The sequence below is a fragment of the Dysidea avara genome, chromosome 12, assembly GCF_963678975.1.
Source record: "Dysidea avara chromosome 12, odDysAvar1.4, whole genome shotgun sequence".
In the NCBI taxonomy this organism is placed as follows: domain Eukaryota; kingdom Metazoa; phylum Porifera; class Demospongiae; order Dictyoceratida; family Dysideidae; genus Dysidea; species Dysidea avara.
In genome coordinates this window covers 7,834,022-7,849,562 of record NC_089283.1, presented here as the reverse complement: position 1 = coordinate 7,849,562, position 15,541 = coordinate 7,834,022, and the positions used below count along the sequence as shown (strand labels likewise).

At 37.2% G+C, this 15,541-nt stretch overlaps 1 protein-coding gene across 2 annotated transcripts; it reads right to left on the bottom strand.

Moving 5' to 3' along the window:
* Window positions 1–2,346: 2,346 nt before the first annotated feature.
* On the bottom strand, window positions 2,347–15,533 carry LOC136240778 (kelch-like protein 17). Of its 2 annotated transcripts, XM_066031814.1 has the most exons (5): window positions 14,562–15,533; window positions 14,448–14,501; window positions 14,354–14,380; window positions 9,475–9,513; window positions 2,347–2,549 (listed from the first exon to the last, which is right to left on the bottom strand). In XM_066031814.1, the coding sequence occupies exons 1-5, from the start codon at window positions 15,481–15,483 to the stop codon at window positions 2,398–2,400; spliced, it is 1,194 nt and encodes a 397-aa protein (XP_065887886.1). In that variant the 5' UTR covers window positions 15,484–15,533; the 3' UTR covers window positions 2,347–2,397. The 2 variants fall into 2 exon arrangements, with proteins under 2 accessions (XP_065887886.1, XP_065887888.1); XM_066031816.1 differs by lacking the exon at window positions 14,354–14,380.
* Between the last annotated feature and the right edge of the window lie 8 nt (window positions 15,534–15,541).

Sequence of the window (15,541 nt, the reverse complement as noted above, 5' to 3'; positions counted from 1 at the left end):
ACACTGCACATACAAGCACTGTTTGATGTTTGACATTACTTGTGCCATTATAATTGCTGTATCTTGTCCATGCTTCCTCATGTTTGCTAAAAGTAAGCTTCATAGGTATTTGATTGCTTAGTTTACTGCATAAAGCTGCTAGATTGCTTTGATATAAGTACCTCAACAGACAAGTGCGACAATACAAAACTGCCAATTGCCATATACATTGGTTGGTTTCATGTCTAGTATACAAGACAACAAAATTTTAAATAAAAAGGAATGGCTCTGTCACATATAGATTTAGCTTTTACATCTGCTATGACCATATTGCAATTGACAATCAAATTTTGCTTCACAGTCAAAGACTCAAAGGTAGCTAGTTTTTGCAAAATGATACTGATATTTTATACACTCCTACATGGGTCAAGAATTTTGATGACAACTAAGGCCATACCTACTTGATCTTATGTTGCACGGGCAAAATTATTTTTAATTTGGGTAGGTAGGTTGGTTTGAAAATGAAAAAATTTAAAACACAAGCATACAAAATGCAAATAATGAATGTAGCTATAATAGTACATACACAGTTAAAAATCTAGGTTTCATACTCAGCATCAGATATCTCCAAAAGAGCTTTCCCATCGTATTCTACAATTTTATATAGAGCATTGGATGATCTTCAATGGTCCCTTTTGGACTATATCACGAGGATGTTGATGATGTGTTGTCTTGTAATCCGCACATGTGATTTTCAATTTTTTTTTCATTTGAAGAAAAATGTAGTCGGTTGGGCCCGCGCAACATAAGATCAAATAGGTATGGCCTAACTATTGACCAGTTTGTGCATATTTCAAATATTGTTGCATGGTTGCCAGACTTCTAGCAAAGTTGCAGTGAAGAAGCAAAAGTATAATTATACAGAAGTAAATTTTTCCATCATCTGCATCAAAGCATAGTAATATATACTCTAATCTAAATCTGTTTTTCATTTCAGAACCAGCTGTGTTATGGCATTGCTTGAGTGTACATGCTAACATAACCATAAACTGTCACAATTGAGTTCACTGGAGTATTCAATTGCAACAATTTTTTTTTATGCAGGAAATACTGACCTGAAGCAACATACTCCTCTCAGTGTCTCTCCAGTTAAGAGGCATGAGCAAATTGTCACCAATTACCAAATAACCAGCTGCAGTTAAGAACTACAATATTGTTAAATCATGCTACTACCACATACAAGTTACAACAAATGCATCAAAGTGAACACAGGAACAAGTACATATTGTGACAGTTTCTCATTACATTTGAAACTTCAACCTTTCCAATAAATTGTCCAATAACCAAATGTAACTTAACAGTATTTGCTGCACACTAACTTCATAGTTGTATTGCAATTTTGAAGTGATTAAAGTTACAACAGAGCACATTGGCATATCAAACACGTCAGTGTCTGACTACAATTTTGCACATAATAAAATGTCTGTATAAATATAACCAAGATTTTCTATTAAGGATTCTTGCTATAACTAATTAGAGAGGTATTCTGATGAGGTAAATGTTTGTCATGAGAAGTAATTGTGACAGTCCAAACGTTGTCTCTTCAATACCTATTACTCTTACCATTACTGTTGTATACATGAATCTAGGAGACAATAGGGGTGGCAAGAAGGTTTAGTAGAAAACTGTGTTTATTCCACTAATTTGAGGAGAAAATTGAATAGGACTGAGTCAAATTACGCTCAAAATTTTGCCCAAAATGCTTTCAGGAATTTCCCAATTTTTTCACCTATTATGCTCTCCAGGTGTTCCCATTATGCTCCTACATTTCTTACACTGATCTTGGGAACTTTTTAACCAGTGAATGCTCTATTAGAGTATTTCACTGCAAAGTGCTAGATCTATTTTCATGGAATTAAGCTCCAATGTTTAAAATATCCACTTAATATGCTAGCATTATACTGGCATAGCACTCCAGCCTATTATTATGCTGGCATATTGACGCATGCCTAAAAATGAAACTCTAATAACACAAGCTAGTAATATTCATTAGCATAACTTTGTTAGACTATCTTGATCTTCACAACAAAATTCAAACTGATAATTGCCTCAATTTCTTCAGCGTACAGTTTATAACTGTAAAGTGCATTTTGTTGTCTTCAATGAGACCATTTCTGTATTTCAATACAGTGTTAATGATCCCAGCTTGTTTTTGATGTCAACATAGTCCCGTAATTTATAAGTCCAAGGGAGGTAGAAAAGGTTGGGCTTTGGTCTTCCCTCAGATTTTCTAATGGTTGTTAAAAGAACTACGCTTATCTCTAGTTACAACAAGAACATTAAAATATGATTAGAATAAAACTGTATTTCAAAATCAAAGAATTATACATACATAGTCCAGTAATGTATATCACTTAATCATGATGACAACTGGAGATTTGAGCAGATACGTTTTTTGCATACTGACTTGCGGCTAGGTTGTGTACAAGAGACACACACTCCACACTTAACTGCCTTACATCCTTCACAATTATGGCATCGTCGTCGTCTTCTCTTTTTCTCCGATGGAGCTGTAATAAGACGTGTTAACTGACTTTAGTGAAAACAACACACTAGTGTAATCCCACTATTATTAGTAATGGTAGTGTTGATACTAGAACATATCTATGAAAATCATCAGGCAGTGTAATTAACCATATAATTATAAGCCCTATATTTGGGTGAGTTATCACCTGATCTAAGGAGATAGCAACTTTTTGATGGCTGTTATACAGTCTTGATGAAATCATAATACCACAACACTGTTCTCTACCCACTACCATTCATTCAAAGCCATTGATTGATGGATTGGTGACATATGCAAGAATGCCAAAAAATAATTGTATGTATGAGCATTTATGCAATATTATTTTATGTGACCAGATGAATGCATGTAGGCACTTCTAAGCTTTCCTGCTTGTATCAATTTAATACATTCATTGATCTGTACTGAAGGTAGGTGCTGATAGTTGTGGATATTACACCATGTGTCATACATACAATGACCACAAAGGTTTGCATTTCTTGCCAAATATATCACTCACAAACCAGCCTTACCTTTTATTCATGACAACTTGGTATCAAGACACACGGTAAAGCCGGCGCGCCACACCGTGAGTATATTTACAGGAAGAAAGTAAATGCACTTTTCACACCTTTGTAGTTCCGTGATTCCTTATCCGATTGAAACCAAAGTTGCTACAGAAGTGCCGGCTAGGTAGGGGAGTCCACATTCCAAATTTGAAGAAAATCGCTCCATCCATTTCCGAGATACGATCGGCCAAAGTTTGGGTTTTTTTCCTTCATTTTTTTCTTTTTCTACTTCTTCTTTTCGCACACTTTGCAAAATCCGCCATAAAACACGAATTCATGCTCCAATCAGGCTGAAATTTGGCACGCTTAAAGGGCTCATTACGGCGAATCTCAGTACCAAGTGTGGTAGGAATCCGATGAACATTCACGGAGTTATTACTGATTATTTGCGTAAAATAAGGTCGAAGGTCTGTCATTCCCACAGGGTAAAACTTGAAGGAATGAGCTGAAAATTGCTATGTAGATGGAATAACTATCGTAGGAGTGCCTTTTTGTGGTTTGAAAGGAATCCAGTTAAAGGCTATCGAGATATGACACAAAACCCAACCTGTGTCACAATTACATGATCGATTTTTATGAATAAAAAAACTATTAGTTTTCACGCCTACTGGGCAAACCACTTAGAGCAGTGAGCTGAAAATTGGTGTGTAGCTGGAATAATCATCATAGGAAGTCCTTGCAGTGGTATATAAGAATCGGATTACAAACCACTGAGTTATGATTCCAAAGCCAACTACGTGTAACATATGCAAGATCGAGATACTCTAATAGAACAGTCACCCTAATAGAGCATTCAGCTAATTTATTTACTCCATTATAGAATTCTATTACATTGCAAGTTATTCTGTAGGGAGTTCAGCTGCAAAAAATTAATCTTATAGACAGTTCAGCAAGAAGCAAGTCACCCTATAGAGAGTTCAGCTACAGATATATTGCTGTAGTGATTCAGAAGACTCAGAACATTACAGTTACACCTTGGAAATGTTGCTTTGCAGATTAATGACAATGAATACTCCATCTTGCGGGAGCAGCTATCTGTTTTATCATCTGCTCATTCCCTGTATTTAAAAGCTAAAACTCAGCTTACACAGTACAATAAATCTCAATGTGAAAATCACTTGCAGACACTCACTGTCCAATCCAAGTTTGGTTGCTCTGCTGAATAGGAAAGCTCCTGCAAGACTTGGAATAGGCTACTGGCTGGGTTTCATCCTGGCCAACTATCATTTCTCTTACGAGCCGCTTCTGATACACTCCCCACTGCTATAAATCTGCGGAGGTGGTCAGTACAATGTGATTCAAAGTGTTTATTATGCGATTCCTCCCGACCCACAACAGCTCATATCTTGAATGGTTGCCCTGTTGCTTTAAATCAGCAGCGTTACACCTATCGTCATAACCAGGTGCTTTCTGCTCTAGCCACTATGCTTACTAATGCTTTTGCTGACTGTCCATCTATAACCACCGAGTCTGTGAAGCTCCTCAAGCTACCATTCCAACTTCAATTCTGATATTAACTCCATATCGCCCTAATATTGTTGTGTACAATTCGCAAGTCCATTCTGTTGCTATGTTGGAATTGACCTGTCCACTAGACTCTGCCCATCATCTGGAATCAGCACGGAATAAAAAGCAATCGAAAGTTGAATATTTACAATTATTGGCAGAATTTGACAGATTAAGTATCTCCAGTTATTATGAAACTATCAACATTTCAGCACTTGGCCATTGCCAACCAGCCTCCATTGGAAACTACCTGAATTTCATCAAATTTTCCAACCCTACCATAACTATCCCCAAATCTACTGTAAGGAATTGTTTAGATGATGCTGCCTACCAAAGTATTCTAGCCTCTGAGAGGATATTTTTGGCTAGGAATAATAAAGAGTGGCTGGATGTGACTAGTATTAGCTAATTTATATAGCTTCTTTTTATTTTATTTTTATATTCACACCCTTGCCATGCCCACGCAGGTTCTTCCGTAGGACCATACACGTGGTTGCATGTGACCGAGGACTATCACACTTTCTGTAATTTATATACTTTCATCACTTCATAATTGATGGTTTTTTCTCAAGTCACACTAGAAGAGAGTTCAGCTATAAACAAGTCATGCATCCTGTGGAGAGTTTGGCTACACTCTCTAGAGAGTTCAGCTACAAACAAGTCACTGTGGAGAGAGTTCAGCTACAAAGAAACTACCGTGTAGAGAGTTCATCTATACAAAAAGTTAACCTCTAGAGACCAGCTGCAAACAAGTAACCCTGTAGAGATTTCAGTTACAGACAAGTCACTTTATAGTTTATACAATGTTCAGCTACAAGTAAGTCACTCTGTAGAGAATTCAGCTACATACAAGTCACTCTGTAGAGAATTTTGCTACAAACAAGTCATAGTGTAGAGAGTTCAGCAACCAAAAACCCACCTGTAAAGAGTTCAGCTATACAAACAACTTACTTTGTAGAGAGAACAGCTAGAAACAAGAGAGGGCTCGAAGTTGCCCTGTAGAGATCTCAGCTGCAAAGAAACCCTGTAGAGAGATCAACTACAAACAAATCACCCTGCAGAGTGTTCAGCTATAAACAAATCACCCTGTAGAAAGTTCAGGTACATACAAATCACCCTATATAGAGTTCAGCTACAAAAAAAATCACTCTGTAGAGAGTTCAGCTACAAAGAAACCATCCTGTAGAGAGTTCAGCTACAAACAAGTTACCCTACAGTGAAATCAGTTTGAAACAAGAGATTTCAGCTACAAACAAACCAACCTGTAGAGAGTTCAGCTATGAACAGATCACCCTGTAGAGAGTTCAGCTATACAAGTCACCCTGTAGAGAGATCAGCTAGAAGCAAGTCACCTTGTAGAGAGTTCTGCTACAAAGAAACCATCCTGTAGAGAGTTCAGCTACAAACAAATCATCCTGCATAGAGTTCAGCTGCAAATAAATTACCCTGTAGAGAGTTCAGCTACAAACAAATCACCCTGTAGAGTGTTCAGCTAGATAAAAGTCACCCTACAGAGAGATCAGGTCACCCTATAGAGAGATCAGCTAGAAGAAGTAATCTTGTAGAAAGTTCAGCTGCAAAGAACCCACTCTGTAGACAGTTCAGCTAGAAATAAGTTACCCTATAGAGAGATCAGCTAGAAACAAGTCACCCTGTGGAGATTTCAGTTACAAACAGATCTTCCTGTAGATAGTTCAGCTAGATACAAGTCACCTAGTAGAGAAATCAGCTAGAGGAAGTCATCTTGTAGAGAGCCAGCTAGAAACAAGTCACCTTGCAGAGAGTTCAGTGACAAAGAAACTATCCTGTAGAGAGTTCTTCTACAAACAAATCGCCCTGTAGAGAGTTCAGATGCAAACCAATCACCCTGTAGAGAGTGCAGCTACAAACAAATCAACCTGTAGAGAGTTTAGCTACATTTCAAGTCCCTTAGTGGAAAGATCAGCTGCGAACAAGTTATCCAGTAGGGAATAATAGATATGTAATAATTATATTTATATAATTACTGATAAAATCAAAAACAGTTGAAGTATTAAAAATCTGCTCTGTCTTTTTATTCTTCCTGTGGTAAAGAAATAGGATAGGTTAAAAAAGGCCCAAAACCAGCCTATGGCCAGCTTTGGGGTATACAAATACAAAAAGAAGTGATATCTAATCAAAAACAGCCAAGCTGTAAAAAAAGGTGCGGCCCCTAAAAAGGCCAAGGTGAAAAAAGACGTGAAATTCAAGGTGGCGGCCAAGAAATGGCTGTGATGGTAGGTTAATGGTAAAAAATTTAATAACGACAATTCAGGTGAATTTGGTGCCGCTTGGTCTTGGCACAAAATTCACCTGAATTGTCGTTATTAAAATTTTTACCATTAACCTACCATCACAGCCATTTCTTGGCCGCCACCTTGGATTTCACATCTTTTTTCACCTTGGCCTTTTTAGGGGCCGCACCTTTTTTTACAACTTGGCTGTTTTTGATTAGATAGTATTTGCTAGAAATAAATAGACCCAGATACAATGAAAACACTATTATCAACTATGGTTATGCTACAGAATCGAAATCTTCATTGTTTGAGGTAGGAAACATGCCTTGTCATCCATTGTAGCAGCTACAATACGTTAAGGACTCCTTGTGCTGGCTATCTTATTTATAATGAGAATCATTCGATACTCCCAAATTGACTACAGAGGCACTTCTTGTACTGCTCTGGAACAATCATGTTTTCATGTTGTAAACATGTTTGCATGAATCATCCATACTAAATACAAGTTTAAGGAAAAATTTAAGTTCGATTAGGGATCATAGAAAAAAAAGTAGGGAGGTTGCCTACAACTGCAGATATACTAGTGAACATTTAATCCCTAATCCAGTCTATACCCAAGACCAAGGCTGAATTAGGGATTAAATGTTCACTAGTATGTCTGCAGGTGTAGGCGACCTCCCTACTTGAAAGTATGTCTCCCTTGTTTCCCTACTTTTTTTCTGTGATCCTTAATCGAACTTAAAATTTCAAATTTTTCCTTAAACTTGTCTGTTAACTTTTTTTGTAACATTATTATGACTGGTGAACCCACACATACCGCATCAAAAGAAAGGATGGCATCAGAATTAATGTTTTCGTCTGAACGTGCACCCCAGCTATCAAAAACTGCTTTGAAAGTGCAGTGACCATTACGCTTCACTTTCAGCTATGTTCAGCCCATTACACAGTGCTACAGACGAAAAATAGTGAAGTGCCTCTGCAACAATCCAGTCACCACGAAAATACAACGATCTGTGTGCCCCCCCCCCCCCCCCCCCAACTATCAATTACTGCCTTTAAAGTGCAGTGGCCATTATGCTTTGCTTTCAGCTATATTCAGTCCTTTACACAGTGTTACAAACAAAGAACAGTGTTAGAATCATCTCTGCAATCACTCCAGTTACCATGGAAAATACGGGCTATTTCCGTGTACAAACATACTGTAGAGAAGCCATGCACCACGCTACCGCGAATTGACATCTTTGGCTAAAAATGGGACACAAAGGAGGACAAAGGTAAGTCCATGATGCGTGCATTGTACGTACTGCAGTATGCCAAAAGGCACGTCTCGGGATGAAGCGACGTCGAACAGTGAAAAAATCAAGCCCATAGCCTTAGCCGTTATTGAGTTACATTTGCCTGAAGGCATCAGGCAGGTAGTTAGTCAGTAGAAAACTCCATTGAATAATTATATTTTTTGAATTTTGTAACAATTTATTGGAAGCCTTTAGGATTGTACTGAAGGCACTTTTGGGCTTGGTTATACCTAACCAATACTGCGAAGGTGGCAGGATGGAGTTGTGAAGTTGGTTTTTGGGTGAATTCTTTGGCTAGGAAAACCCAAATCTCCATGATTCCTAATAAATTATACAGTACGGACTGTATGATATGGGATGATTTTAAAAGCCTCATAACTCCTTTGTTCTTGCCCATATCAAAGCACTTTTTTGATAAAGAGTTTTAACATTTAAAAGGCTTCACAGTGTTACTAAATGTGACCGGATCTGTGAAAACCCGACACAATCGCGCAAGCCTAAGTTTACAGTAAAAAGCATTGAATACAATGGGTGAAATACTTGCGTATTATTGAATGCTTCTGTAAATTTTTTGAACGCCACTTTCTTAGTGAAGGAAAGGACTAACATTAAAAACCTGTATATCATCTTATTCGCCTGTTCAAGAGGAGTTGGAAACTCTTAGTTTCATTGCAGTAGATCCAAGGTTACCCAAGTTATGAGCGTTTGTTTACATCACGTCAAAGCGATTGTACGCGATCAATTTTTCTTCTTTTGCTTTTGTATGCAGTGAAGAAAGGCAAATAAGGGACAAATTTACCAAGTAATGGTCCCTCTATTCATGGCAAACATGACGCTGAAAATTTCAGCTCCTTACCTCAATCCGCTGGTAAGTTACAACTGTTTTTGTACATGTCTGTAATTTATTTTCCCTATTCTTGCTGTACAAATCGATTTTTCTGTTGTTGCTACTTTGTAGGGCTGTAACTCCGAAAGTTATTGGTATATGAGGCTGAAACTTTGGTACACTTGGCTAAGTACGTTATAAATATTTAATAAACAGGAATTTGAAAAATGCACAATTGTGTCGGGTTTTTGCAGATCCGGTCACAAAAGTTTGACAGCTGGCCCATGTAACAAGAGTTATTAAGAAGAAATGAGGGCTCAGGTGAACGCGAACTGACTATACCATGCTGCATGATAACACACATAGACTTAAGATAAAATCCATGCCACATTTCTACTAAAGTAGCTAATATTCTATCAACACACTTGGTATAGTTCTATCTGTGAGGTTCTACTGTATACACCATACAGTAATTGTATACCTTGTGGAGTTGATGGGATGGTGCTGTCAATATAATCATCTGTATGGAGGAAAGAAAAAGGTAATATAAAAGTGTTCAGAAGTCAATGATGTGTTGCTTATAATAAGACTTTACATATCAAACAGCACGCTAGTACCGTTTAAGTAGGGATCCCTACAAAAATGACATGTGCTGCCTAAAATGCCGCAATTATAATTCAGAAACATCTTACGTGACAAAAATCCCCCTTTGGAATAGTATTAGTCCACCTGACATCATAAACAAGAAAACACTTACAGGCCGCTGGATATAGAATTTTAAAAAATCACCAAAACTCAAATTTTCATCTGCCAGCCTGCTTGACCACAGTTGCAAGGCTGGAGGCCAAACGAAGCAGTACATGGCCACTTTTTTTTATGCCATAATAATAAACTCACCAGTGGGATGTACCTTCTGGGGTTCCAACGAGTGTGTGCCTTCTGCGCCTTGCCTTTTATCTTCAATCAGGTTAGTCTTCTTCCTTCTCCATGCCGTGAAACCATATTAAGGCATAATTTTTTCCCATCAATACTTTCCTTGAGCAGCATATTTAGATGCAGCAAACGTATTGAAGCGCTTACGCTCTGTAGATACCTGCAACTTCACAATAGGTTGAATGCCACACCTAATAATGCAATCTATAACAATCGAGCACCGAGACCACACCTCTTAACAATATTTTATGATGAGACATGCCCAGTTACTATTGGCCTGACTGTATTTGTAAAAATAGTGACACACCCCTTGGCTGACTTGAGATATTGTAATACAGCAGTAACCCTAATAGAACAGTCACAAGTGTATAGCTCTATGCTATAACTAAAAACCCAAACAAACTAGTATATGTGACTGGATCTGCGAAATCCGACACAATTGTGCTTTTTTCAAATTCCTGTTTATTAAATATTTATAATTTACTTAGCCAAGTGTACCCTCTGGCACAGTTTCAGCCTCATATGCCAATAACATTTGGAGTTACAGCCCTACAAAGTAGCAACAATAGAAAAATCAATTTGTACAGCAAGTATAGGTAAAATAAAATTACAGGCGCTTACAAAAGCGATTGTAACTTACCAACAGATTGAGGTACACAGCTGAAATTTTCACCATCATGTTTGACATGAATAGGGGAAGCAATTACTGGGTACATTTGTCCTTTACTCGCCTTTTTTCACTGCATACAAAGGTGAAATTCATGAAGAAAAATCGATTGCGTACGATCGCTTCGACGTGACGTAAACAAACACTCATAACTCGCATATCCTTGGGTCTACTGCAACGAAACAAAGAATTTGAAACTTCTCTTGAGCAGGCAAATAAGATGATATCCAGTTTTTTATTGTTAGTCCCTTCCTTCACTAAGAAAGAGGCATTTTAAAAATTTACAGAATTTTTTTCAATAATATGCAAGTGTTCATCCATTGTATTTAATGCTTTTTTAACTGTAAATTTAGGCTTGCGTGATTGTGTCGGGTTTGGAAGATCCAGTCACATATTAATAAAGTAGGGATCCAAGCAATAAAAGTAGTGAAACAAGAGATGAATGATGATATTACAGCATAGCTCGGTGGGAAAATCCCTACTGAGCTATACTGTAATATACCATCCATCATTTTGTTTAATATACCAAGCATAGTATAGAACAAAACGATTGTTATAGCATGCCAATGTACGGATCATCCCACCGACCTATGCTGCAATATACCATAATTTATCTCTTATTTCACTACTATTTATTGCTTGGATTCCTAATTTATTATTAATTAATAATTTTTAAAATATTAGACACTGGAAATTGAAAACCATAATATGATTATAAACTATAGCAAGTGTGAAATATAATTTACTGAACACTCAAACTGAAGATTGATAATCAAACTGAAAGCATTGAAAAGTAGGCAGCCAAAACTTTAAGAAGCCAGGAGCCCCTATCCCATTGCTAAGTGGATCTCTGAATAAGATTTAGCTAACTGAAGTTATATTTCTAGAAGTAAGGCTGTGAGAAAAACTATATAATATGCTATAATAGAACATTCAAATGCTGCATAAAAATGTATTCATAATAATCACATTGAAAAACATGCTTATCAAGAATTGAATCACAATCCTCTCATATTGATAGTAATTGTTGTGTTGTTTCCACTATTATACAAAGCAACAAAAGACTTTTGCATTGTGTTTAAATTTTCTATATAATTATCAACCCCACAGACATTAGAAACTTGCCAAAAGGTTTTATTTTCATATACTTCAGATAACTAGCCTAACAATGTTTCAAAATACATATGGGTAGATAGGTTGATGCTATAGTTGAAAGAGCCTCAAATATAACTACAAATTAATTCTAGTCAATCTGATACACCAGCATTAAAAGCTAAGACTAACAGCAGTTTCTGGCGAGTGCTTCCAAGAAACTGTATACAGAGACTAGGTTCATTCCAATGCCCTCAGATCAACAACTTTCTCGGCCACTTTACTGATGTCCTACAGTCTATAAACTGGCTTCTGTCATTATAAGTACTATGCTTAATCAATTGTTAATATTTACACTGTTACACAGAATTTGCATACTTACAAGGAATCAAATATTAGAGCTTGAGAGTGTCTACATATAGCTACATATATGCAAACATTAAAAAGCAAGAACAATTGACCTATTTTGGCACAGACAAGGCTTGAGTCAATAATCGTTTTGAGCAAGGCTCAACAATCAAGCCTTTTCACAATCAAAATTATTATGCTTGAGAGCTGACTGTTCTAATAGCACTTTCTAACCATTGCAATAGAGTAAGTGACTGCTTTATTAGAATATCTCAATCTTTCAATAAAATTTTAAATATAGATTAATAATGTTTGTAGCATGTTCATTATTTGCTATCTTTATGACATGTGCCTTGCAAATGTAATTAAAAATCTGAAAATCATCCTATCATGCTGGTATAATGCTTGGTGCTCATAAAAGATTATTGTAAACCATCTCATGGGGACAGTGGCCAATATCCAAACAACAAAACTTATACTGAAAGGATGATCACTTCTGTTCTACCATTCCAGTCCATTCTCAAGGGAAATTCCAGGGTTTGGCAAAAGGGGGTGCACCATGACCAGGGTGGTAGCTACGTAGGTAGCTATATAAATCAGGGGGTCTTGGTGGGCACAGCTCCCAGGTATTTTACATGTTTCAGGACTGAAATGTTTGATGTGAAGTATAAATCATGCTTCTAAGTGGTCTACATTGATCAAGAGCTAACTGTAGGGATCAGTGACAGTCATACATGAGAACCTAAAGTAAATTGTCATATAGGAATGACATGTCCAAAAACTCTGCACACACTCTATTAGAGCAGTCAGCAAATGTGACCTAATTTTAGAAAACCGTCGATATCCGCATGATTTTCAAAATGCATTTTATTTGTTCTTTGTTTTATACAGGGACAGAGAAATGGACTAGCTAAGTTTCAGCTTCATAAGTTAAGCAGCGTTGGAAATACAGCACAAGACAGCTGGACGAGCAAATAAATTGATATGTACAGACTTTAGTTATCGAAAAAAGAATCTACAGGTGCTTACATAAACCATCATGACTTACAAATACAACAGCGTACGGAATTGAATCTTGGTTCATTGTGTCCGCCATGCATTTGTGCATCCACCAAGGTATAGTTGTTTCCTCAGGCATGCTTCTGTGTTTGAGAAGGAAGGCAAATTCACTGAAACATGATCGTTGGTAAATTCATTCGTCACCGCAACGTAAACAAACATCTGTAACTTTGAAATTCTTTTTTTCGTCTATGGAGATGAAACAAAGATTTTTGTACTTCCTATGAACAGGTGAACACGATAATGCCCAGGATGTATCCATTGGAGGCTTACTTTGCCCACCAGTGAGGCAATAAATACTTGCATAATTTTTCTTCTGGAGCTTGTATTTTTTTACCCATAGTTTTTAAATGCATTTTATTACAAAAGTACTATTGTGCGTATATTGATGGCTTTCCAAAATTCGGTCACAAATACTCTATTAGAACACAGTTGCCATATGTAACACTACCAAAACTTCTCCACTAAGTATGAAACATTGCATCTGCAGCACCAATAGCTATGTAGCCTGCAAGGAAATTAAACTCACTTGGTCCTTTGTATGACTAAAACGTGGAACAGACTGGGAAAACAGACTCGTAAATGGACTGGCTCAAACAAGCCTAAATATTAATGTGGATTTACCAGTATAGCTCATAGCATAGCATCCCACAAACAATATTACATACAACAAAGGTCTTACAAAAGCTTTTAACTATGATTTTAAAGTGCGTTCGAGCCAACGACTAGCCCTGCGCTTAAAACTAGGTTTAATAAATTCAGGTGAAATTATCATTATCAGTGCTGTAAACATAATTGAATCATATTTAACATAGTGCATATTTATTGTTGCAGTTAGCCTTACCAGCTAATGAAGCAATACCGTGGTGTGATTTTGAAGCCTGCCCATCACCTCCAGTAACCTGTTACACTGAGAAGCAGCAAAAAAAACTATGCAGCAATCAACCTGAATACAAAACTATTAGTAACAGCGTACTTCAACAAGTCATCTTGGCTTGTTTACAGCATTATACAGCCATGACACGAAGAATGAGCTTTTAATTCAGCACAAAAGGATTGAAGTTCAAGAGCAATTTTAAGCACAGTGCTTAATATTACAAGTTTCGAGACAATGTTCAGAGGTTTATTTACTGTCACTGTCTGATATTACTTTGGAGTTGGTATCAAATAGACTTTGGGATAAGTTCTTCCCAGTCCATTTACGATCCTGTTTTCTCAGAAAATACCTCTATACACATAATATGCCATAAAAATTATTCACCTGAGATGTTGTTTGTATCAGATAGTACTACAATGTGTAGGAGGACATTGTCATAAGTGTACAATAAAATTAATAGTACACATCACTACTATACCTAGTTTGCAAGTGGAGTTTTGGTCTTCAGTACCCACCAGGTTACTTGATGATACTATAGTGGACAATCTAATGATAACTATGTTGCATTAAAATGCTCATACTACCAATGTACCTGCACAACTTTCAGCTTTGTCAATGTTTAAAGAAGTAGCTTTAGGTTTTCTAGGGATAAGCTGGTTGATAGGTCCCTGATAGATGTTCGTATAAACATGATATTCCAGAGCAGCTATGTAGAGACTAGGATCAGCCATATCTGTGGGTGCAACTTTTCTGACTAGATCAGTACTTGAAATTAATGGATAACGGATCTCTCTAAAAATATTCTTGATGATAGCCTTTGTTACTTTCTGGTTGTGTTGTTGCCACTCATTCACTGCTAAAAACAGATCTATCTCACTAACGTTGAGATCAGAACTCTTACAGAATGCAAGCACAACTTCATGTGGAAGTTTAATGAAGTCTGAGTGATGAACAACATCACTAGCATTAGCACACATGTACTTCAAACAATTGTCCAGTAACTGGCCACAGTTTCTTTCATGTGCAAATATGGTAACAGAGATGACATTACTGCTGTCTAATGAAGCTGTGGTGAATATGACTAACTTTGTCACCAATGAAGTGATCTTGAAGTGCATGGCAGCACCCAGCATATCCAGACATGTAGTAGAGTTCACAACCACCTTGCCTGTGTAGATGTAACTAACAAGACTGGAAAATACTTGAGCACCATGTGATGGAAGTGATATCTCCGTTTCTCCACTGGTATGAACATTATCGAACATAGCACGGAACACTGGTGAACTAGCTGTTAGTATAGTTTTGTGACCACTCACACTACCACCATCAGATGTTACAAACGTAACATCGTGTGTACTGCAGTCGTGTAATGTAGAGCTTAACACTTCACAACACCAGTTAGGTTCTTCCAGCACCTCAACATTATCCCGCTGCGTGGTAACTACGTCACACAGATCTTGTTCAACTTCACTACTGTTCATTGCTTTCTTGTGGAATGATGCTCGACTAGCCATAGTTACACGTGTTTAATCACGTGACTTTACCCGCAATATGGCACAAGTGCTCCCCGCG

Coding starts and splice junctions, on each gene's coding strand:
- LOC136240778 (XM_066031814.1), bottom strand. CDS start 15,483: ATGGCTAGTCGAGCATCATTCCACAAGAAAGCAATGAACAGTAGTGAA. Junction 9,514..14,353: donor TGATACAAACAACATCTCAG/GTGAATAATTTT, acceptor TCCTCCATACAG/ATGATTATATTGACAGCACC. Junction 2,550..9,474: donor CATCCCATCAACTCCACAAG/GTATACAATTAC, acceptor GTCTTATTACAG/CTCCATCGGAGAAAAAGAGA.